The 25284-nt window shown below is 49.5% G+C and overlaps 1 protein-coding gene across 1 annotated transcript in view; it reads right to left on the reverse strand.

The window, feature by feature from the left end:
- The window catches only part of LOC117650358 (hypoxia-inducible factor 1-alpha-like), a 104422-nt gene that overhangs the window by 60702 nt on the left and 18436 nt on the right, over positions 1-25284 (reverse strand). The window contains exons 5-7 of the mRNA XM_034393728.1: positions 23478-23728; positions 21905-22011; positions 18230-18389 (exon numbers count right to left, since the gene is read on the reverse strand). Of these exons, the coding sequence (XP_034249619.1) occupies positions 18230-18389; positions 21905-22011; positions 23478-23728 (518 nt within the window). The remainder of the gene's footprint in view (positions 1-18229; positions 18390-21904; positions 22012-23477; positions 23729-25284) is intronic.

Here is a 25284-nt window from a genome sequence, read left to right on the forward strand (position 1 = left end):
ATTTATATCATGGATTAGCATACTGCCTTGAAGAGGAATTTTTCTCAGAATCTTGATTGGGAGACTTGTAAAGAATGGCTTCGGATCAATGCTATGCCATGCATTTAAGAGGCTTTGGTAAAATGATTGTAGTCCGACTAGATCTCTTTCTTGTTTTTCTTGGCAGAAGACTAGTTGAGGGGAGATTCCACCGTAGAGAGACAGATTATAGAGATGGAAGAGGAACGATGGTTGCAGAGTGTTGAAGTTGTTTTGAATTCTGTGAGCAAGTGTCACACGCAGTGAATTTATCTTTGCATGTACATTTATCAGTTCTAATCCACCAAGTTCTTGTGGTGCATAAATATGATTTTGGTGCAGCCAGTGTTTCCCTTGCCAGAGGAAGTTGTCCATTACTTTTTGAATTTGGGAGATGAAAATTCTTGAGGGCTGGAGTATATTAACTGTGTGAATCAGCAAGGATCCAATTAGTTGGTTGCATATAATCCTTCTTCCTTGATATGATGTCATCTTCACAAATTGTGTCCATCTATTTAAAGTACTTTGGATCTTGATGGTTAGCTGTTGCCAATTTTTTTCTTCGAAACTTTTGTCATTTCCAAGGTGAATCCCCAGAAATTTTGAACCTTGATTATTCCATTGATATTGTAAGGGACTGTCTGTTCTTGACTTCCATTGTCCACAGAATAGCCCTTTCGATTTTCTGTGGTTTAGTTTTGCTCCAGACTGGTGTGAATATAATCGAAAGGCTTGTTCGATTTTCTTGAAGTCTTCTTCTCTTGAGATCAGGAAGTTTATGTCATCAGCAAAGGCGGTGAGCTTCACTGTGTTTGTTGACATTGGTATTGGATAACCTATTATATTCATGCTGTTGCTTGCATATCGAAGGAATGGCTCAATTGACAGCACGTACAGTGGTCCTGCAATTGGATCACCTTGTAGTACTCCGGCTTTCACTTGGAAGGGTGCCAGTAAAGCTGATCCTAGTTTTATATAGGCTTGTGTGTTGATGAGAATGCTTTGAACTGCATTGCAGAGTTTTGGTCCAAATCCTTGAACTTGGAGAAGATGAATTAAATAAGAATGTGAAACCTTGTTGAATGCTTCTGTTTGATCCAAACTAAGGATTGCCAGTGGGGTTTTCTCTCTGTTGGAGTGGCTGATGACATTTCTTATGAGGTGCAGGTTATCGTAAATTGTTCTTCCAGGGACACAATAGCTCTGATCAGATGTGAGTAGTGTATCTATGACACTGGATATTTTCTTACTGTAAATTCTTGTGATGATCTTGTAATCCGTGTTTATTAGTGAGATGGGTCTCCAATTTTTGAGAAGATTCCTGTCTCCATCCTTTGGGATTGTTTTGATGACAATTTTTTTCATGCTTTTTGGCAATTGACTTGTTTCTTGAAAATTTTTGATGAGTTTCATGAAGATGCTTTTTATTTCTTGCCAGAAAGTCTTGTAGAACTCTATTGGGAGACCATCCATGCCAGGTGCTCGATTTAGTTGAGCGCTGTTTATAGAATCAAGAATTTCTTGCTCGGAAATTTCTTTCTCACACAAATCACGTTTGTTTGAAGGCAGAACTGGTAGGTTCTGATACAGAACATGGGTAGGTTCTATTTGGTTACAGCTTTGGTCTGAGAAAGTTTGTTCATAGGTCTCTCTCACTGTTTGGAAAATTTTTATTTTATCGCTGGTTATTTCACCATTTATTTCTAGTTGGTCCATCGTTGCTGGTGGCTTTGCTTGCTTGGCTAGTCTGAGAAAGAATTTTGATTGAGTGTTAGCTTCATTGCATACTTGTGATTCAATAAAAATTAACTTGTTTGTTGAATCTTTCTTGTATAGTTGATTAATTTCTTTTTCAACTTCAATGAGGACTCTTTCATCACATTTTGAAATCTGTTGCTTGTCTTCAATATAGTTTATTTGAGATTGAAGAATAGAGAGTTGTTCTTTTGCTTGAAGATGGAGATACTTTGTGAAGCGTTGTGCTGCGATTTTTATTTCTTCTTTCATTTCATCCCACAGTTGGTTGATATCTGAGTTTTGTTTTAGGGACTTTTCTTCATAGAATGATAAGATATTTTTGACAATCTCTTTGAAGTGGTTGGATTGAAGGATGGTTGTGTCCATTTTCCAATAAGGGGATTTGAAGTGAGATTTGAAGTCAGTGAAGACCATTGACACTGCAGAATGGTCAGAGCATGATGGGATCATAGAAATATTTTTGATTTTGTCTAAATCTTTTTGTTTCATGTAGATCCGGTCTAATCTTGCCATAGGGTTGTTCTTGTGGAGTCCTCGGAAGGAGAACTGTTCTTTTGTTGGATAGAAGTCTCTCCAGACATCAACAAGTTGATATTGATGGGTGAGTAGTCTAAGTTTACTTGCCAGTTCCTTTCTTGTCTCGATGCAATTTTTCCTGTCTTGATCTTGGATGGTAACATTCCAGTCTCCTGCTATAATTAGCTTTGATTGATCTTCAGTTTGTTGAACATAATGGTCAATCATTTGTAAAACTTGTAAAGCAAGAGGGGTGGCTTGGGGCATGTAAATATTTACAAGATGGTAATTTTCATTCTTCAACTTGATTTTGAGGGCTTGTAGATAACCAGGTACTAGAACTTGGTGAGATAAAACTTCAATATTTTGATAGAAATTTTTTTCAAAAACTATTGCTGTTCCAGATGAAGCTTGAGTTGGGGGGTTTATGAAGAAAGAAAATTTGTGAGGATGAATTATTATTGATTCAGGGTGCAAATTTGTTTCTTGAAGAAAAATTATTTGAGATTTAGTTTGGCTTGCCAGTTCAAATAGACTTAATTGCTTTTTATGGCTTTTCAGACCTTTTATATTTAAGGTGAGGAAAGAGGCCATTGCTAAAAAGAACAATAACTTGCAGAACATTTGAAGGAAGGAGTCTCTTCTAATCTTCAGTGTTGAGTGCGTTCATAGCGCGCTGGAGTCTTCTTGTCAAGTTGAAATCTGGACATAGAAGTATGGCGTTGTCTAGCTTGGATATAAGTTCTGTTACATTTGAAGTGACTTCATAGGCAATTTTCTTTGAATTTGCTTTTCCTCTGCAATTTTGCACAAAGGTTTTGAATTGTTCAGCAGTGAGTTTTGTGTCATCAAAAGACATTGTATTGATGGTTTTTTGCAAAACCGCTTCTTCTTTTTTCTTTTTCTTATCCTTTTTGGCCTTTTTGGTGTTGACTTCTTCAAATTGTGAAAATGAGCTGTCAAAATTTGAAGAGCTATCAGAGTTTGTAATATCTTCATCAGTTGTAGAAAATTCTTGATCGGTATCTATTTCTTCTGCAGTTTTATTTGTAGTTTTGGCAAACTTGAGATCAGTTGGATTTTCAGGGGAGTGCTTTCTCTTCTTGAGGGGCTCTTCTTCATCAAGGATGACTCCAGCTTGACTAGAAAAATTAAAGAGAGACTGTTGGGCTTGATGACTTGCACTTGAAGGTTTGGAAAACAGAAATTCCATGCTTGATGAGTCAGAGTAAGGTTGCAGTTCTTGGTCCATTGGGGAAGGAGAGAGATCTTGGTTTCTTCTTTCTTGATTGAGAGGTTTGGAGAAACGGAATTCCATGCCTGCTGAGTGGGAGTTAGTTTGGAGTTCTTGGTCCATCGGGGCAGGAGGGAGATCTTGGTTTCTTATTTCTTGATCGAGGGGGGAGGGGGCTTGCTGCTTCTGTGGGTGTTGCTGCTCCAGATTTATGAGATCTTGTTCTTCATTGGGTTGCGGATTAGAAGAAATAGTATCTTGGTTTCTCTCGGCAGAGTTGTTGAAAACAGGGGTGAAATCATTAACTGAAGCTGTTACGTTGACTGAGGGATTATTTCCATGAACAAAAAGTCTGTGGCTGACTGGAACATTGAAGCTGGTGGTTGGCATTTGAGGAAATTCTTCGAGTTGCCGTTGTTTTCTTCTGCACTTCTCTTCGATGTGCCCTGGTCCTCTGCAAAAATTGCATATTAGTTCATCTTTGTCTATGTAAATAGTGTATTTCACATTTTCACTTGAAGTAACGGCGATACTGGGAGGGAGTTGAGGTTGGTCTCCGCCTTCTTCATTTAACATCATGTACACAGATCTTCTCCAGGATCTAATATGCTTGAGATCTTCATAGTTTGTTGTCACTCGCAGTCTAGTAGGTGCTGAGACGATTCTTCCGTAGGGTTGCAGGATTTTGTTTAAATCCTCATCAGACAGTTCAGGTGGACAATTTGAAATAACTATTTTCTTTGCTTGTGAAACGTACCTACGTGCTGGAATAAATTGTGCACCAACTGTGATTCCTCCTCCTTCCACAATTTTGTTGACACAGTCTTGATCTGTGAGGTAAAGACAGACTCTGCCTCCACTGAGTCTGTTGACATAGTGAATGTTGCGACCTCCGATTTGGTCTGCAACACTTCGTAAGCACTGGTCTTGCGTGGTTCCTTCAGTGTTGTCCAGCACTATTGCATTTTTTCTTGATGGGTTGTAAGCTAAGTTGTTGTTTACATTTTGCTGGTGGCTTCTGCTGTTTGTTGTTGTTGTTGGTGTTGTGGTGCTGAGGTCATGTGACCGTAGCCCCTGTCGTGGCGGGAAACCGCCATGGCTGCGATCATTCATTGTACTCAATGGAGAGGTTAGGTTCACACTTGCACTGGGGATTTGGAATTGGTTATGCACTGTGGATCTTGATGTTGATGATGAGTTTGACACTACTGCTTGGGCGAAGCTTCTGGGTTGATTTGTTGATTGTTGGGCAGTTTGATGAGACGAAATGTTTTGGCGGGAATCCATGTTGGCTCACGCTCTCCAAGGGTCTTCAGAAAAGAGCCGATTTGGCTCCATTTTGAGGAAAAATCGTTAAGATTTTTAGCTTGAATCACTCACTGACTCTAGTTCTTTAAGTTTTTTGATATGGTTTGGTAAAGTTGATGGATTAGCACAGGTAAATTCACAACTTTGTCGTAGCGACGTAGAGGAGGTCTTTCTCAGTCAACGAAGAGAGAGAGAGAGAGAGAGAGAGAGAGAGAGAGAGGAGGGGAGAGAGAGAGAAGAGGGAGAGAGAGAGAGAGAGGAGAGAGAGAGAGCGACGGCAGCGCACTGTTCGGAGCCACTCTGCTGGACCAACACACACCACACCGCGTTGCGCTCTGCCCCTTATCAAGCAAGGCGAGGCTCGCGGCGAGGACCTCGACCTCACGGCGCTCCGCTTGACATACATTTTACGTAATGAGCGTAATGCGTTGAATGGAGAAAAAAGAAAAAAAAAAAGAGAGAGAGAGAGAGAGAGAGAGAGAGAGAGAGAGAGAGAGAGAGAGAGAGAGAGAGAGAGAGAGAGAGAGAACAACAACACAGCGCCGTGCGCACTAAATGTTTTTGTACAAATTTTGTACGAGACATCACAGTTTTTTGTGCACACGAACTTTTCGTACAAATTTGTACGAAACTTTGCTCAAAATGGGGAAATTTGTGCAGTTTTTCGTACATGAAAATTGTACGATGAGTTCGTGTGCACAAAAAACTGCGATGTCTCGTACAAAATTTTTCATACCATTTAGTGTGTGACGCGCGAGCGGAGAAGCGGACAGACGCTCGGTCACGCTCGGTGCAGAGGGCACGCTGTCAGCGTGCACCTCAGTGCAGGTGGCGTGGGGGACATGACCTGAAATAACTGTCCTGAAGCTTCGTCAGTGAAGAGTGGTGTATTTTGAGTCGGTCCAGTCGTCCGCTCGTTGGACTGCTCCCGCACGCGACGCAGGCTCCTTCGGGCAGCGCAACACACCAAATGCTACGTACAATTTTGTACGAGACATCACAGTTTTTAGCGCACACGAAATTTTCGTACAATTTTCGTACGAAAAACTGCACATTTTTCGCCATTTTTGTACAAAATTGTACAAAACTTTGTACAAATTTGTACGAAAAGTTCGTGTGCAGAAAAAGCTGTGATGTCTCGTACAAAATTTGTACAAAAACATTTAGTGTGAACACTGTCACTCCAGTAAAGTACGTGACATCACGTTGAGACGAATGTGACAACGTGTCACACGTTGTCACAGCACTGTGTCACATTCGTTTGGATGCGAATCGGCCGTAAACTCACTCATTCTCAATCAAACGATTATGACATAAATACTCAAAGAAACGTGAGATTTTGTCACATTCGCTTCAGCGTTATGTCACTTGGTGTCACGTTCCTTTAATGAGAGTAAAGGCACTATTCAGGGATTTTCAAAATCATTTTTAACAGTGTACACGGGCCTGCATGCACCACGGCCGTCGGTCGCAGGCGCGGCACTGCGACGCACAGCGGCGACATCGCGTCTCGTCGTTTTTCCATCCTCGAACCCAATTTGCGACTCGATTAAAGGCGAGGCGGGAAAACGACTAGGAAAATATGGGCGGCCAAATGAAAAATAAAAATAATAAGAGAGAGCGAAACGGGAAACGCTGTTTCTGACGAATGAAACCATGACGGGACACGCAAACACCCTCTAAATTGGGTCACAAAACAAGAGGGGAAAAAAGGTTTCAAATGTCACGGTTACAGAACTGAAATTGTGTCGATTTCATCGCTTTATGGACTTATTGCATTGCAGACCTTAAGTGCACTGACTGATATTTTAGATGTGACGACAATAAGTCAACACAGCAGCGATAAAAACGCTACTGTGATTCCATCAAAATTATCGCAATTACCGCACTTGAAGTTACAGTGTCTGTTCGGCCGACGCGTACAAACGAAAGCGCCACACACAAAAAAAGGCCAACCTACGTGACAGTTTCCACCTCCATTTCGACGTCACCCACGCTGAGTGCCTGTCGAGCGATTTGGCTGTCTGTGCGAGAGAGACAGAGAAGGGAGTCGCGGGCGGCTGAATCGCGCTCGACAGAGGCAACGCTGGGCGCCGAAACAGCCGAGCGATTTAGAAGAGGCGTTTCGTCGCTCTGTTTCCGCCGCACTCATGGGGCTCCCCTTGTCGCTCCAAACGCGTCTAGAGTTTTGGCCGCCTCCACACTAAATGTTTCTGTACAAATTTTGTACGAGACCTCACAGTTTTTTGTGCACACGAACTTTTCGTACAAATTTGTACGAAAATTTGCACAGGGGGAATTTGTGCAATTTTTCGTACAAAAATTGTACGAAAAGTTCGTGTGTCCACCGGTCCTCTGGCCCACTGTGCACTGGCAGCCACTGTACCTTCTAGTCGGGGGGCTGCGGCGCTGCAGGCCCTTCCACTGCTCCTCGGCGAGTGAGGCTGGAGCGGCTGGCAGCCAGCGCCCGCCGGCCGGTGATGCAACGCCGTGCAAGCGCCACCCCCTGGCCGCCCCTCCCCGCCACGCCGGGCCAAGCCACCCCCAAGGCATGACGCAACCAGGCGTCTCAGGTGAGCAACACCCGTAGGCAGCCCGACCACCCGGCAGGTAGGCAACCCTCGTGACTTTGTCGCATGCTTGTCACCGTACTTCTTTACCACAAACAAGAATCGGAGAATCAACAACATCACGTCGAAAGAAGCCAAGTCGCGCAAGGATCGCGTGCCGACCTCAGAAAGCGGACACTTCTATTGCTAGGATAAGCAAAAATTGTCAGCCACGCTCCAGTCGAGACGTTGCCTAGCAGGCAGGCAACCCTTCTGGCACTGGTGCCCTGAGTGAGAACCGTTTAAGCCTACTAATTGATTTAGCAACAGCGGAGATGGCACGTCACAGCGACACGGCTGAAAGTCGAGGCGCTAGCTGTTCCGCCCGCCGCCGGGACCGGGAGTCGAGCCCTAGACAGACTCGGCGACCGCGCGCGCGTGCGGAGGGAGACGCGCTCGTGCCGCCCCGTCACGAGGAGGGCCAGGATCACGAGGAGCACGACGATGCCGGCCAGCAACGGCCGCCGCCGCCAGGGTCTCGGACACGCCAGGGCCACGGCGGCGAGGCGCGGGGGGCGGTCGGAAAGAAGGGAAAAAGAGGGGGAGGGGCGAAGGGAGAAAAAAAGGGGGGGCAAACAGCTGCCGAGCGCGTCTGAAAGAGTAGAGAGACCAAACGAGCGGACTTGGCTGTCCGTTTGTCCGGAAACAAACGAAGGTGCGAGCTTCGGCTCGTTCGGCTCCGTTTCGTGCCGAGCCGGGCGGGCGGACACGGCAAAGCTCGCCAGGCTCGGACGCCGAAGCGACCCGAAGGGCGGCCGACGGGTCGCTCGGAGCCGAACGACAGCCGCTAGAGGGCAGCACCTGTCGAGAGGGTTTGTGACAGATGCCGGGCGAGGGGTGAGGCGGGGGTCCCTGTTGGCCTGCTTCCGAAAAAGGCGGGTGTCGATCCGGAAACAGAGGTTTCAACGAGCGTTCGGCGACGAGTTCGGGTATCTTCGGAAGCCGAAAAATGCTTCGGCTCGCAACACATGCCTACAGCCGCCGACAGCAGTGTCCGCTCATTTGGTCTCTCTATGAAAGAGTCTCACCGTTTCGTCGCCGTCTCGCTCGCGCCGTCCCTGTGCGGGCGGGACCCGCCACGAGTGCGACAGAGACAGAGCGACGAAATTCGGAATAAGTGTGTATGGTACACGGGAAGCAGGAGCACGTTGCTGCCGGACATAGGTTGGATCCAGGACAAGGTTCAAGGGGGAGGGGGATGTAGGGGCAAACCAATCTGCGGAGAGCGAATTGGACCCTCGACGATTTGGCCCATTTATGGCTCAAATGTTACCTCCATCGGGGTAAAATTTCAGCCGCCTAGGTGACGTTTTATGAATTTCATGGGGAGACTCGGTTTTTGAATTTTTTTCTTAGGTTGTTTTTGACCAAACTGCTACATTTTTCATAAAAATCCCTCGCAAGTCTGCAGTTTTGGCCCTAGGTGCAAAATCGCAGTTTGGTGCACACCAAATGTTTTTGTACAAATTTTGTACGAGATATCACAGTTTGTGCACACTAACTTTTTGTACAATTTTGCACAAAAATGGCGAAAAATGTGCAGTTTTTCGTACGAAAATTCGAGGGGTCCTATTCAAAAGATCTTATCTGGGCGTTCCTCCCAAGACAATCTTATCTTAAAGGCCTGCAAATTTCACTCATTTTGAATCGTCAGAATAAATACGACGGTAAGCGAAATATATTTCTACATGCACTTTTGGTTTCTGTCATCTTCCATCTTTAGATTTACTTGAACATACTCACAAATTTCATTGATATGTAGCTGTATCAAATGATCAAACTATGTGAAATTCACCTGCGTTTAAGATAAGATTGTCTTGGGGGGAACGCCCAGATAAGATCTTTTGAATAGGACCCCTCGAATTGTAAGAGAATTTCGTGAGCTCAAAAAACTGTGATGTCTCGTACAAAATTGTACGTAACATTTAGTGTGTGAAATTTGATAATCGTATTCTCATCCGCTTAGTGGCCTGATGGCCTGATCTTGATCCTACGGTTTTATATTGTCGTATGGGCATCGTGAATTGCCCCACCAACCAATTTCAAACACATTGAAATTGGGCGTCCAGAAACATAAAGCTCCGAGCCCGTGCCTCCACAGCGACCAAACCCAAGCCTCGGGCCAGACACAGCGCCTCGCACGTTTTGCGAGTAATAGCTTGCTACTAATAAGCGGGACCGACCAAAGCTGCCGATTCGTATCGACACTTGTCCAGTCATTCCTTTGAGGACAGGGGTCGTGGGGGCGAGGGCCAAGCGCGTGCCGCCTCGGACCCTGCACCAGGCACGGCGTTGAAAGGCCCGGCAGGGCGGGGCCAGTCGAAATAGTAGGCGTCCAAGCCGTTCGATGCCATTGACATGAGCGGCGAGAAACAATTTGACAAAACACGCCCAAAAGGACGGCTGCCTGGAGACGTCAGCACAAGACGGCCTTCAGTGCAGCGACATGCCTCTCCGCGGCGCCACGCTGTGCCTCTGGGCCGCGGGCTGCAGGCTGGGGGCCTTGGTGGGCCTCGTCCCTGTGTGGTGGCGGCGCGGCCGCGCGCACCCCATGCCGATGGTAGCGGTGCTGGCAGCGCTGGCGTGCTGCCGGCTCGCCATCGTCACCCCCTCGCTGGTGTTGCCCAGCCCAAGGACGTCCACGGAGATCACGCTTCGGTTGGGCATGATGTTCCTCATGCACCTGACCTACAACACGCGGCGCCACGACCTGGCCTTGCTCCTGAACCACCTCAAGGCCTGCCTGGACGCGTACCCACTGCGCGCCGAGCGTTGGCGCTCGCTGTTCCTGTTCTCCGCCATGACCGTGGCGCCGTTCGTGGCGCTGTGGGCTTACCGGACGAGTCAGATCCACCACGCCGGCGTGGTCGGGCCCGCCGTCACCGTCGCACAAGTAGTGCTCCTCTTGGCGGCCACGTGCTTGACCAGCTGCTCGTCCATGCGTATCATGTGGCCGCCGGCGGTGCTGGCCGCCGCGGCCGCCGACCTGCGCTTCGACTGCAAGCGGACAGTGCTGGCGGCTCTGAAAAAACACGGCGCTCTCGACGGCCACGACGCCATCCTCCACGACCACGACGCCATCCACCACGACGCCGCCCTCCACGACCATGACGCCGCCCTTCACGACCACGACGCCGTCCTCCACGACCACGACGCCATCCCCCACGACCACGACGCCGTCCTCCACGACCACGACGCCATCCTCCACGACCACGACGCCGTCCTCCACGACCACGACGTCATCCTCCACGACTACGACGCCATCCTCCCCGACCACGACGCCATCCCCCACGACCACGACGCCGTCCTCCACGACCACGACGTCATCCTCCACGACCACGACGCCATCCCCCACGACCACGACGCCATCCTCCACAACCACGAGGCCATCCTCCACGACTACGACGCCATCCTCCCCGACCACGACGCCATCCTCCACAACCACGAGCCCATCCCCCACGACCATGACGACGCTCTCGCGTGGCGAGCGCTGCGCCAACGCCAGCTCCTGCTCCACGACATGGTGCGCAAGTCCAGCGACGTCAACGGGCTCTGCATCCTGATGGAGCTGCTCACGCTCGCTAGCCTCACCAATGGAGGAGTGGACCTCTTCGACGACGCAGACCTTGTCCCGAGGCAGTTCGAATACGCAGTTTTCTTGGTCAACATCCTCGCCGCCGCCGCGGTGTGCCAGTGGCCGGCAACGGAGGTAGAGCCTGGCAAGTCATTCCAGCTGTCTGAATCCGACGGCAATGCACTCCGTCTCGCAGCACGGCTGCATGCTTTCCTCTGCCTCTGTCGCAGTTCCAAACTCTGGCCACGGAGGTCAGCATTCTGTTCACGAAGTACCGGCAAGCCTTCGACCCGAGCGCCGCAAGGGAGGTAGGCGCACACGGCAAAAACGGCTCCTAGTTTGTTGAGGAACTCTCTTGAAATCGCCTATGTCCGGGCTCAAGGATAAAATAAGGAACCGTTTTTGCCGTGCACTGTCCAAGTCCAACATGTTAGTACGTTGCGACGCCTTGCCGAGGTCCTCTCGCCCGAGGGGTGAATCACTCAGCGTTTTGGTTAACACATGAGTACACGAGTACAGGTAAGTATGCCTGATAAAATATTCATAATTAGGCATAACTTTTAACGTTTTTACGCCTGTTTAGCGTTTTAAACTAAAAACAATACCGAATCAGATATAAATTGTGGTTCTTTTTTCCCCTCTTCTAAAATTGTGAGTATACAGGCTTATGTTTCCACGAGTACACGTACCCCTCGCTCCCGCTGTCCCCAGGTTCGGTCTCTGCTCGCGTGCATCGAACGCCAGGACAACCGGTACGACCTGCTGGGCGTGTGCCGCTGCGACGAGAGCCTCGTCATAACAGTGCGTTTCAGTTGTATGGCAGTATCACAAAACAGCGTATCTACTGTGGCATTCCCTATGAAGATATGTTGTTCTGCCAGATGGTCACGCAGTTGAGAGTTTTTATTGAGTCATTCTGCTGGAGTTGCTGTTGCGGACACATTCCAGCTTCCAAAACTCGATTCAAACTCATGAGGGCTTCCAGTTCGGAGAGCAATCAGCTGGTGCCACAGCTAAGAACTTCATTCTCTTTCCGGGAACGTGACATCACGTTGAAACGAATGCGACAGAACGTCACGTTCTTTTCAACATTGCGTCACATTCTTTTGAATGTAAATCAACCAGACTATTCACATTCCATCAAATGTGACAAAATGCCCAAAGGAACGTCTACTCTTATTGTCTTACGAGTAAATTTTCCAACAATACGAAGGAAATGGTGCAAAGGTGCTTTTTCTTCGTATGAAGAAGGTTTTTCTTTATCTTAAATGAAAGAGCTGAAAAGATTCATTTAGCGAAAAGATATTGCTTCGTATTATGCTTGCGCCAAATTCACTGTAACATGCAAATTACATAGGTCAAATTTCATTGTGGGGCATTAAGAATGTGACATTCTGTCACATTTGTTTCAACGTGATGTCACGTTCCTGGAATGGGAGTGTAAGAGCTGCCTCCGTTCTGCAGATGGTGTCTGCAGTTTCCGTGTACTTCTTCACTTGCTTCGCGGCGGGCTTCGAGAGAGTCGAAAGAAACGATTGAAACAGTGGCGGACAGAATTGCGCGTGCCATCTTGTGTTTGCTTAGCGCGCGCCGAGAATCCCACGGCTGTGAGTACAGAGTCAATTGGTGCAGTGCGTTTGAAACCGCATTCATCGCCCACTGCACACGTGTAAACTTTGTCAGAATGTCAGAAACATGTCTGAAATCCTGTTTAAAATTCGCGCACTTCTGAAAGCTGAAATTCTGAAATCTGATTCTAAAACTGATGGCCTGAGTTCTGCAGAGTGTCAGAATAAGTTGTGCGCGAATTTTGATCAGGTTTTCAGACAAGTTTCTGCATTGAACTTGAAGTGCAATGCCTTTCTCAGCATGGGGCGTTTGCGGGAGGCATCACACGGCATTGCACCTACGGTGCGATGTCTCAATGCATTGCACCAGACGAGCGATGTGTATGGCATTTAAAATCACAGTGAGGGTTTTTTTTCAGATGTCGAGATTGCGAGCACTGGAGCACCCACACCATACCCCTACCAAGTGTAGGCCTATCTTCAGTATTAGACTACAGATATAAATAGATTTTACTTCCATTTAAACTGCGGATTGGACGGAATGCCTGGTCAACAAATAGCAGCTCAGCTAGAGTGCAGTTAGCACAGGGCTAGACTAGACTAGACTAATTCTGTAGTTTGTTCCTTCAAAAAGGAAAAATAAAATAAAAATACGATCTCACAAAATCATGGTGGTTACAAATTTGATTTGATTTATGTTCTGGTTCAACAAAACTGAGCGGTGCGATGTCTCAATGCATTGCACCAGACGAGCGATGTGTATGGCATTTAAAATCACAGTGAGGGTTTTTTTTCAGATGTCGAGATTGCGAGCACTGCAGCATACCCCTACCAACTGTAGGCCTATCTTCAGTATTAGACTACAGATATAAATAGATTTTTACTTCCATTTAAACTGCAGATTGGACAGAATGCCTGGCCAACAAATAGCAGCTCAGCTAGAGTGCAGTTAGCACAGGGCTAGACTAGACTAGACTAATTCTGTAGTTTGTTCCTTCAAAAAGGAAAAATAAAATAAAAATACGATCTCACAAAATCATGGTGGTTACAAATTTGATTTGATTTATGTTCTGGTTCAACAAAACTGAGCAAACATATCTGAGTATGTTTAGGAGTAAGTGCTACGGAAGCAAAAAAGCGCTCTCCTATTGGTCGGATCCAATTTTTGGGTTTTTCACGCTTGACCTAAAAATAAGCGGGACGGACCAAAGCTGCCGATTCGTATCGACACTCGTCCAGTCCTCCCTGTGAGGACAGTCGTCGTGAAAGCGCGGGCCAGGCACGTGCCGCCTCGGGCCCTGCACCAAGCACGGCGTTGAAAGGCACAGCAGGGCGGGGCCACAGTCGGAATATTACGCGTCCAAGCCGCTCGATGCCTTTGACATGAGGGGCAGGAAACATTTTGACAGATAAACGCCCTCCACGACGGCTGCCTGGAGACGTCAGCACAAGACGCCCTTCAGTGCGGCGACATGTCTCTCCGCGGCACCACGCTGTGCCTCTGGGCCGCTGGCTGCAGGCTGGGGGCCTTGCTGGGCATCGTCCCAGTGTGGTGGCGGCGCGGCCGCGCGCACCCCATGCCCCTGGTGGCGTTGCTGGCGGCGCTTGCGTGCTCCCGGATCGCCATCGTCACCACCCCGATGGTGTTGTACGGCCCAAGGATGTCCACGGAGATCGCGCTTCGGTTGGGCATAACGTTCGTCATTCACCTGACCTACAGCACGCGGCGCCACGACCTGGCCTTGCTCCTGAACCACCTCAAGGCCTACCTGGACGCGTACCCACTGCGCGCCGAGCGTTGGCGCTCGCTGTTCCTGTTCTCCGCCATGACCGTGGCGCCGTTCTTGGCGCTGGGCGCTTACCAGACGAGTCAGATCCACCACGCCGGCGTGGTCGGGCCCGCCGTCACCGTCGCATACGTGCTGATGTTCTTGGTGACCACGTGCTTGACTGGCTGCGCGGCAATGCGTATCATGTGCCCGCCGGCGGTGCTGGCCGCCGCGGCCGCCGACCTGCGCTTCGACTGCAATCGGACGGTGCTGGCGGCTCTGAAAAAATACGGCGCTCTCGACGGCCACGACGCCACCGTCCACGACGCCATCCTCCACGACCACAACGCCGCCCCCCACGACCACGATGCCATCCTCCACGGCCACGACGCCATCCACGACCACGACGCCATCCTTCACGACCACGACGCCATCCTTCACGACCACGACGCCATCCTCCACGACCACAACGCCGCCCCCCACGACCACGATGCCATCCTCCACGGCCACGACGCCATCCACGACCACGACGCCATCCTTCACGACCACGACGCCATCCTCCACGACCACGACGCCATCCTCCACGACCACGAAGCCATCCTCCACGACCACGACGCCGTCCTCTACGACCATGACGACGCCCTCGCGTGGCGAGCGCTGCGCCAACGCCAGCAGCTGCTCCACGACATGCTGCGCAAGTCCAGCGACGTCGACGGGCTCTGCATTCTGGTGGTGCTGCTCACGCTCGCTACCCTCACCAATGGTGCAGTGGTCTACTCCGACGACGCAGACCCTGTCCTAAAGCTGTTCGAATACGCAGTCTTCATAGTCACCGTCCTCCCCATCCCCGCAGTGTGCCAGTGGCCGGGAACGGAGGTAGAGCCTGGAAAGCCATTCCAGCGGTTTGAATCTGACGGCAATTCACTCCGTCTCGCACGGCTTTGTATGCCATTCTCTGTCTCTGTCGCAGTTCCAAACTCTGGCCACGGAGGTCGGGATTCTGTTCACGAATTACCGGCAAGCCTTCGACCCGACCGCCGCAAGAGAGGTAGGCGCACACGGCAAAACGGTTCCAGGTTTTCCCAGGAACCCCCTGGAAATCACCTTTGCCTTTGAATCCGTGGATGAAACCAGGAACCGTTTTTACCGTGCACTGTCCAAGTCCGACGCGTTAGTGCGTTGCGACGCCTTGCCGAGACCCTCTCGCCCGAGGGCTGAATCACTCAGCGCTTTGGTGTACACACTGGTAAAACAAAGGCATAAAAATTACGCCCTTAAGGGCATAAATACTCTTTTACGCCCTTCCAGGGGCATAAATCGTTTTATGCCCTTGGGAAGGGCGTAAATGGTATAGGAATTTCAAGCAAAATTTTAATGCCCTTCCCAAAGGCATTAACGATTTATGCCCTTTAAGGGCGTAAATCGTTTACGCCCTTAAAGGGCATAATTTTTATGCCTTTGTTTCACCAGTGCACATGAGTACATGAGTACAGGTAAGTATGCCTGATAAAATACTTATAAATTGGACTTATTTTTATCGTTTTTACGCCTTTTTAGTGTTTTAAAGAAAAAACAATACCAAATCCTGTATAAATTTTGTTTTTTTCGCTATTGTGAGTACACTGAGTGTTGGCTAATGTGTGCACATAAGCACACTAACCCCTCGCTTCCGCTGCCCCCAGGTACGGTCTCTGCTCGAGTGCATCGAACGCCAGGACAACCGGTACGACCTGCTGGGCGTGTGCCGCTGCGACGAGAGCCTCGCCATAACAGTGCGTTTCAGTTGAGAGTTTGTTTTAGGTCATTTCTGCTGGAGTTGCTGTTGCGAACACATTCCGGCATTCAGAACTCTATTCTCACGTTCTTGGAATGGGAGTGTAAGGGCTGCCTCTGTTCTGCAGATGCTGTCTGCAGTTTCCATGTACCTCTTCACTTGCTTCGCGACGCAGGGCTTCGAGAGAGCCGAAAGAAACGATTGAAACAGTGGCGGACAGAATTGCGCGTGAAATCTTGTGTTTGTTCTTTCAAAAAGGTAAAATAAATAAGAATACCATTTTACAAAATCCTGGTAGTTACAAAGTTGATTTGATTTATGTCCCGATTTATGTTCTGGTTTAACAAAAATATCTGAGAAAACATATCTGAATATGTTTTTGGGTAAGGGGTACAATTTTTTGGGGCTCGGCAATTTAGCCAGCAATTTGGTCAAAAAAAAAAGAAAGAAAACTGAAGGAAAAAGTCTTAGCAAGCGATTTTAACCAGATTTCAAGTAGAGACAAACTTTTTCCAGCGAACTCTCCTCAAAAGCGTATTGAAAATTTGGGAGAATTCAGAAAATGCCACATGGGCCTCATTGAAAAACAAAAGATGTGCGATTTCTGCCCGTGCTACAAGGCTATTTCGTGCCTTAAAAGTCAAAGACGAAGGTTCCCCACAACCCCCATGAAACGACACCGAGGCGGCAGAAATTTCGTGGTCCAGTCGTCAATAGCCAATTGCAAGTAGCCTACTACCGGCAGGACCTTGTATTGTTATGCAGTGCAGGCGAGCATGTGTCGTGTCGTGTCGGGCCCGAAATGGCATACGATCATGTGTGGTCTAGCCCTTAATGGTAATGGCACGGCAGACCGAGCGCAGCGCCCTGTCGGATGGGTGGCCTGCCGCGCAGGGGCCCGCCGCCGCGCCGTAGCCAGCCTGACGGCCTGGTTCCGAGCACTGCTCGTCGCTGCTCCTCGCTCCGTCTCTCTCGCACCCTAGCGGCACGCCCTCAGGCACGCCCCTGCAAGTGCGAAAGAGAGAGAGCGACGAAAGCAGAGCCACGAACAGCCTGCAGCCACGGCCAGCTGGGCCTCACAATTAGCAACTGATACATCCTAAATGTTTTTGTACAAATTCTGTACGAGAAATCACAGTTTTTTGTGCACACGAACTTTTCGTACCAATTTGTACAAAATTTTGTACAATTTTGTACAAAAATGGCGAAAATATGCAGCTTTTCGTACGAAAATTGCACGAAAATTTCGTGCGCACAAAAAACTGTAGTGTCTCGTACAAAATTGTACATAACATTTAGTGTGTAACAGCCAAGTGCAATGGACACTACACTGCTATCTCGTCTTCCGGAAACGAGTAGCTGTTTTGCACCAGAGAGAGAGAGAGAGAGAGAGAGAGAGAGAGAGAGAGAGAGAGAGAGAGAGAGAGAGAGAGAGAGGGAGAGAGATAGAGGGGGGGAGGGGGAACTACGGGAAACTCGTTTCCAGTGATTGGACCCGTCCAGTCCACTACGGCAATGAATAGGGGCGCAAGGTCGAGAGAACGAAGGGACTCCGATACTCCGATGCAAAGGGCGACAAAGCAAATCAAAACAACAACAACAACAACAACAACAAAAACAAGGCACTCCCTGGGAAGGGACAAAAATTAAACTGAAGGATAGCTGCTACAAAACAAAATAAACACATCTGCACGAATTATCAAAAAAACAACAAAAGAACAACCTGAAAAAGAAAAGAAAGCATGCATTGCTGGAAACCATTTAAAAGGGAAAAACTTGATGAAACTGTCCACGACACTGCGCCGCTGCACTGTACATTTAAAAACAAACCTAAAAAAAATAAAATAGCGCAGTACAGGTCGTACGACGCAAACGCGACAACGCCAAAGAAAACAAAAAAAAAATGCGGAAACAACGAAGCTATGTAATAAGCGAATCAGTGGCGGCTCTCCTAGGGGTGCCAAAGGGTGGTCCCCTCAAAAAAAAAAAATCTAGAGCCACCCCTACACCACAATGCCGCAGAGGGTCGCAATGCTGCGCAGCACACTGCAATGCCGCACACAGCGCACTGTAAAAGCGCATGCTGCCGTCGGGGTCCTACCTGGTGACGAAGTGCACGCACACCACGGACTGCGGCTTGTGGCCCTTGGCCTCGCCCTTGGACGCGTACAGCAGCGTGGCCTGCGTCACCACCCACACGTAGCCGCCGCCGCACGCCAGGAAGCGGAAGCGGCCCGTCTGGCACTGCCCCTTGGAGAACACTGCAGCAACAACAACAACAAGAAATGAATGGGAGAACACGGGGAGGAAAACAACAAAAACAAGAGTGAATAGGAGAACACTGGAAAAGCAACAACAAAAACAATGGTAAACAAAGCAGTGGTCGCTCTCTGTCGTCTTGCCGTCGTCAGTGCGCAGTGAGCCACAAGACCAAACTCTAGACGCGTTTTGAGCTCCAGAGTCAATAAACGGGACTCGAACCGAACGTGTGACCCCACCAATGGATTGCTCTCCAAACGAGGAATCCATTAGTGGGGTCACACGTACGGTTCGAGTCCCATTTAGCGACTCTGGAGCTCGAAACGCGTCTACAGTTTTGGCTGCCTCCACCGGTCTTCTGCCCCCCCCCCACTGTGCTGTGGGGTCGAGTCCGTTTCAGGAGCCGTGCCAATCAAGGGTTGTCACTTCGACTCGAGTCGATTTGAATCTATTCAGAGAATTTAAGTACCTTTCAGGCGGTTCAGAGTGCCATGGAGGTGAAACGCGATTCCCTCCCCCTCCCCTCCGGCACCCGCAGCCGACTGGGTACCCGTTTCCCGCGCCCTCAGCAGCACGTCAGCGCGCCCCCACCTCCCCCTTCCACCTCGCAGCGCTCTTTCTTCTCAACCAAGAGATCGGCAAGGGCTGGTAAACAAATCAGCCGAGGTCGTCGCGTGCCACCCCGTGCCGCGCCACGTGCCCTTCCACACTGTCTCTCTCGCACCCATACGGGACGCCCCTTGAGTGCGAGAGAGACAGCGCGACCTTACATCAGCATCCACCTGCAGGTAATCGAGCCCGAGGCCGCGCACAGTGGGCCGGAAGACGGTGGAGGCGGACAAAACTCTGGACGCGTTTTGAGCTCCAGAGTCGCTAAGCAGGACTCGAACCGCGGACGTGTGACCCCACCAATGGATTGCCCTCCGAACGAGGAATCCATTGGTGGGGTCACACGTTCGTTTCGAGGCCTGCTTAGCGACTCTGGAGCTCAAAACGCGTCCACCGGCCTTCCGGCACACTGTGCCGCGCTGCGCAACACAGTAAGGCATCCTCACAGGAGCCGCGGGGCGCGCCTCACGTGGCGCCCTGATTCCGGGCAGCATCCTGTCTCCCTCGCACCTCCACGGAACGCCCCGTGAGTGCGACAGAGACAGAGCGATGTGCGCAATCAGTCAGCCGGCAGTCGCCGCAGGACCCAAGGGCCCAAGGACTCGGGTCCAATTACGCGACGAACCCGTCAGAACGCGTTTCCCATTTCCAGCCGACGCCTGCGGACCGATTCCGAGAGTCGTTTTCGTCGCTCTGTCTCTCTCGCACTCATGGGGCTTCTCGTATGGGTGCGAGAGAGACAGAGAGACGAAACCGACTCTCGGAATCGGTCTGCGGTTCGAGTCGATTCCAGACGGCACTATTGTCGGCTTGATTGTCGCATTGTCGCATTGTCGCTCTGTCTCTCTCGCAGCCCTGCGGGCCGTCCTATGAGACGGCCGGCCCGCGTCACTGCCATGCCGGTGTAAGCCCGATTTCGATCAGCGCCTTGGTCGCTCTGTCTCTCTCGCTCTCATAAGGCGTCCCGTGGGGCTGAGAGAGAGACAGAGCGACAAAAGCGCTGTTCGAAATTAGGGGGACAGAGGGCCGGCGGAGGGAGGGAGGCAGCCACGCAATTTGAGCGCCAGAGTCGCTAAATGTGACACGAACCAAACGTGTGGCCCCACCAATGGATAGCTCTCCGGACGAGGAATCCATTGGTGGGGTCACACGTTCGGTTCGCGAGTCCCATTCTGCACAAACGTCAGCACGATTTAAAACGCCCGGTCAAAATCCCCATCGCAGTTGGATTCAGTGGGGGAGCGCCTTACGACTCCAGGATACTGTCCCGTCGAGCTCCGCTGCGTGGCGGGACTGCCTACCCCGCCTTCGTAAGGGGCCATGGCATGGCCAGGACATACCGCACAGTCGGCCAGAAGACCGGTGAAAGCGGTCAAAATTCTAGATGCGTTGAGCTCCAGAGTTGCAGAATTGAACTCGAACCAAACTTGTGACCCCACCAATGGACTCCTCGTTCGGAGAGCAATCCATTGGTGGGGTCACACGTTCGGTTTGAGTCCAATTTAGCGACTTTGGAGGTCTGAATGCATCCAGGATTTTGACTGCCTCCACCGCTTTTCTGGCTGAGCCAGGCGCGGTTACAGCTAGGGTGCCCACGGCACCTCGCAAGGCGCCTGAAAGGTAGACAAAAAGCCGCACTTTGCCCTTGTAAGTAGACAAAGCAAAGCTGCTTCTTTGCCCCCCCCCGCCCCCCCCCCCCCCGCCTTCCCAACAACCGGCTCTGGATCCGCCACTGTGCTGGGCCTCGACGTGGGGCATTCCTGGCCCTTCGCCAACACTGTGGCAAAAAGGTACGGAAAATCCTGTTAATTTTTTTGCCAGGATTCTCCGTAGCCCTCTTATCAATATTCTCCGTAGGCTCTTACAGTATTCTCCGTAGGGCCGCACAGTATTCTCTGTAAATCCGCACAGTCTTCTCCGTAGGACCTCGAAGACTGTATAGTCCTACGGAGATCACTGTGCGGTCCTACGGAGAATACTGTGCGGTCCTACAGAAAATACTGTAAGAGCCTACGGAGAATATTGATAAGGGGCCTACGGAGAATTACCACAAGCTGTTTACAGAATTTTCCGTAGCTTTTTGCCACAGTGAAGGGGGTGTGCTTGACGGGACTATTCACAAGGTGAGGTCCGGCCCCAGCTGCAGTCGCCCCGCCCCGCCCCGCCCTCGGCCACACAGAGGGCCTCGTTCAGCGCCAGCCGAGCAGCCCGCCAGAGCGGCCAGCCGAGCGATTCAGAACATATGTTTGCCGCTCTGTCTCTCTCGCACCCTTCCGGCGAGCCCCATGAGTGTGAGAGAGACAGAGCGACGAAACCGACTCTCGGAATCAGTCTGCAGGGGCGTGCCGCGCCGCCGTCAGGAAAAAATCCCCCTTCATAATCGCCAATCTAGGAGCCGCGGCGCGGGCCGGTCGACCGGGGTGTACACTGTACAGGGGGCTGTTCGGACACGGCGCCCTTTGTCGCCTGTCTAATGAGACACGTCAGTCCGCGGCCAGCGACGGGGCGACACGGCCAGCAGCAAGGCGGGGCGGGGCGGGGCGCGGACATCGTCCGCGACATGTCAGTCTGTCAAAGCGGCCAGACACATCGTCGCGGCCAGCACGTACAGTGTACAGCACACCCATTGTTTCGCTCTCACTATTCATTCACATACACCACCACTCTCTCTCTCTCTCTCTCTCTCTCTCTCTCTCTCTCTCTCTCTCTCTCTCACTCACTCACTCACTCACACTCATACTTTCACTCTCACACTCACTCTCACACTCAAACTCACACTCACTCTCACAATCACTCACGCTCAAACTGTCGCTTACACTGTCACTCTTACTCATTCACTCACTCCCATGTCACTCGCCACTCACCGCCCCCCTCCCCCTTTTTCCCTACTTGACTCAAAAATACTCACAGCACTTGAAGCCCTTCTCCACGACGGCGCTGTCCATGGCGTGGTGGAACTCGTACATGGACTTCCCAACCAGCTCGGCGGGGTCGTAGCCCAGGAACTCGCCGATCCTGCAACGGCAACAACAAGGCCGTGAGGGACTTGTGTCGACACTGTGAAACCGCGTGTGGAGAACTCCACTCCTGAAATGCGGAGGTGTGGAACATGCGTCGGTCTCCGCCGTTCACTACAAATCCAAAGGTCAGACTTCTCGCCACTCCAGAGGCAAGACATAAAAGTCTCGCCAAGATTTGGTCAGACCTGAAAGTCTCGCCAAAATTTGGTCAGACAAAAAAGTCTCGCCACAAAACGGTCATACACAAAAGTCTGACCCCAAAATGGCGAGACTTTTGTGTCTGACCACCGCCGCAAGGCCGTAATGCGCCGGACGGTTACGGCCTAAAGGCCGTGGTCAGACACAAAAGTTCACTGTTAAAAAAATTCTTAAATTTAATGCATAATGACATCTTAATTTTAATAACCTTTTGAAAGGATATGAAAACTCATAAAGGTTTGTGAAGTTTAAGAAAATTCTTACATTTACCAAAACATTTCTGACAAGTAATGAAAATATTGGTAAGTTTCAGAAACTTTATAAAATTAAAAAACAGGTTCATTAAATTTGAGACTGTTTACCAAATGCAATAATTGTTTCTAAAATTCAAAATTACCGTGACTTTCATATTTGATTCTCATCCTGCCAGTTAAAATTGTGATCATTGGACGCTTCACTACCAGTGTACGTAAAGAACAAATTTGGATGATCTTGGTCATGTGAAGTCGTGTTTGGAGGCCCTGGGATGAGCGCTTCCACTGCCTAGCGGAGTCTCCGCCGAGAGGCTTGGAGTCATCCACATCCTAGAGCCCGCCTCGCAGAGCTCACTCGTGGCGCAGTTGGTAGCGTCGCGGTGCGGTAATCCGGAATTCCGGGTTCGAGACCGAGTTTGAACCACGCTTCCAAGCGATTTCGGCAGTGAAATCGACTACTACCATACAATGAATAACTCATTACGTACATAAGGCGTTCAATTTTTACCTGCTCTATATTAAATTCTTCTTAAATGCAAAAACAACTTTTAAGAAACAGATTATTACTTTTCAAATTTGATTCTTACTTTTAAGAAGAAAAAGTTTATTACTTTTACTAGCAAAAAGTCTTTGTAAACTGCTTCATAAAAAAGTTTCTTAAAATTAAGATGGATTTTTTTAACAGTGTTTTTTGTCTGACCAAATTTTGGCGAGACTTTCAGGTCTGACCAAATCTTGGCGAGACTGTAATGTCTCGCCATATTTTGGCGTGAAGTCTTTCCATCCAAATTGCAGTGGTTGGAAGTGCAGAAATTGCAGAGTCCACACTTAAAGTGTGAAGTTCTCCACGTTTGCATCATGCCGAGAGATAGGGGCTCTGCGAACTACTCCACACTTGAAGTGTGGAGACTGCAAACTCCACAAAGAATCAGTGTGGAGAACTGCTGCGCGCCAGTAAGTGTTGAGTTCTCCACTCTCGGTTTGACAGTGGATTGGAGACACCACTCACTTGTCGTCGGCGTAGGTGAACTTCATGTCGAGGCTGTGCTTGCTGAGGAACGTCTGCTTGTCCAGGGGGATCTCGATGTTGGACGGGTGCGGGATGGGCTCCCCGATGGCCACCAGGCACTTCTGGGGCACCAGCTCGCAGCCGCCGCAGCCCGGCGCGCCGTCGGTCGAGCCGCCCTCCGAGTCGCTGTCGTGGCACACCGCCCTGGGCACGGTCGGGCCCGTCAGCATGTGGCCAGTGTAGTGGATCACCTGGAAGCAAGAGGAGACAACACGGTAAAAACGGTTCCTGGTTTTTCCAGGAACTCCCTGGAAATTGCCTATGTCTCTACCATAGGCTTCCTGGGAAAACCAGGTACCGTTTTTACCGTGAACTGTGAATTTCGGTGTACAAATCAAATGAATGTCAGTCGAATTTTGACAGATTTCGGGGCAAACGTACTGAATTTGGAAAGAATTTCGATGAGCTTTTTTAGGCGGGGTACAAATTTTGCTGAAATTGGACAACACACTTTAAATGTCCAGTGAAATTCGAGCTTCATATCACTGCTGATCCATGCGGAATAGTGTGGAGTTTGCAGTCTCCACACTTCAAGTGATACGGGCTCTGTTAGAGACAGAATTGGCATTTCTGCGCTCTTCGAGATAAAGATAATCAAGACAAAATCAAGGGAGTGAGCGAATCCGCCGCGGTCTCATGATGTCATAGACCTAATATTAGACATCGATTAACAGATTCGTTCGCCGAGCTGGGGAACAACAACAACAACAACACACTAAATGTTTATGTAGAATTTTGTACGTGCCACTTGCAAGATTTTGTGCATGCGGGGAATATGCATAATATTATGCGTGAAAATGCATAAATCTATGCAAATTCACGCACAATTTTATGCACGACGGCACACAAGTTTAAAATTATGCATCACCACGTACAAAATTGTACATAAACATTTAGTGTGAATGGTGTTCCAATATTGTTTATTCAGCTGCTTCAAATCTTCTCCTATTTTTCGTAGTTTAATGTTTGTTTTAATGAAACTTAGGGTCAGGGAGGGGAAAAATAAAAAAACTGCAGGTACGGGGAAAAAAATAGCACACCCCTATATTAGGCTGATTTGTCGCATTTTTCTCTTTTAAACACCAGGAAATACTCCCTGCTGGTAATTTGTACCCTACACTACCACGTCCAAGTGTTAGTTAACTCCAGAAATAAGGAAATCCAGTCTAACAATGGGGTGTCCGATTTTTCCCCACCCTTAAGGTGTTCGGGACTTCCCCGCACTGGCTGAGGGCAAAACATGTTATCTATCGCAAAACAGTGGGCGCATCGCTTTGAAGGGCCCCGGAAAGAGGAAAACAGAATATGACTCACGGCGTTACCAGGCTGTGCCGATAAACATATTGCTCGCAGGCCGTCCGGGCGGTATCACTCCGCGTTATCAAGGTTCCGGTTTTTGCTCGTTTTCGGAAGACATTGCGCCATTTTCGCCTGCATTGTGCTATTGAACGCGTTAGTAGAATTTACCGGAGCGCTATTTTTGAGGCACTGTAATAAGTGCATGAAACTATCCTTCATAAGGCGCGGATCCAGGGTTTTTCTAAGGAGGGGGTAATGCAATTTTTGCCAACATGTGCAAACACTGTAAAAAATTCCGTACTTTTGTACGGAAGAGGTACAGAAAAATATAGTACGGAGGTACGGAGAAAAGTACGGAACGGAACGTTCCGTACTTGCTCCATATGAACCCATGTAAATGGGTTCATATGGAGCAAGTACGGAAAAAAAGTACACTCTAAATGTCTTA

This window comes from Thrips palmi, unplaced genomic scaffold, assembly GCF_012932325.1.
Source record: "Thrips palmi isolate BJ-2018 unplaced genomic scaffold, TpBJ-2018v1 HiC_scaffold_5, whole genome shotgun sequence".
NCBI classification, from domain to species: Eukaryota; Metazoa; Arthropoda; class Insecta; order Thysanoptera; family Thripidae; genus Thrips; species Thrips palmi.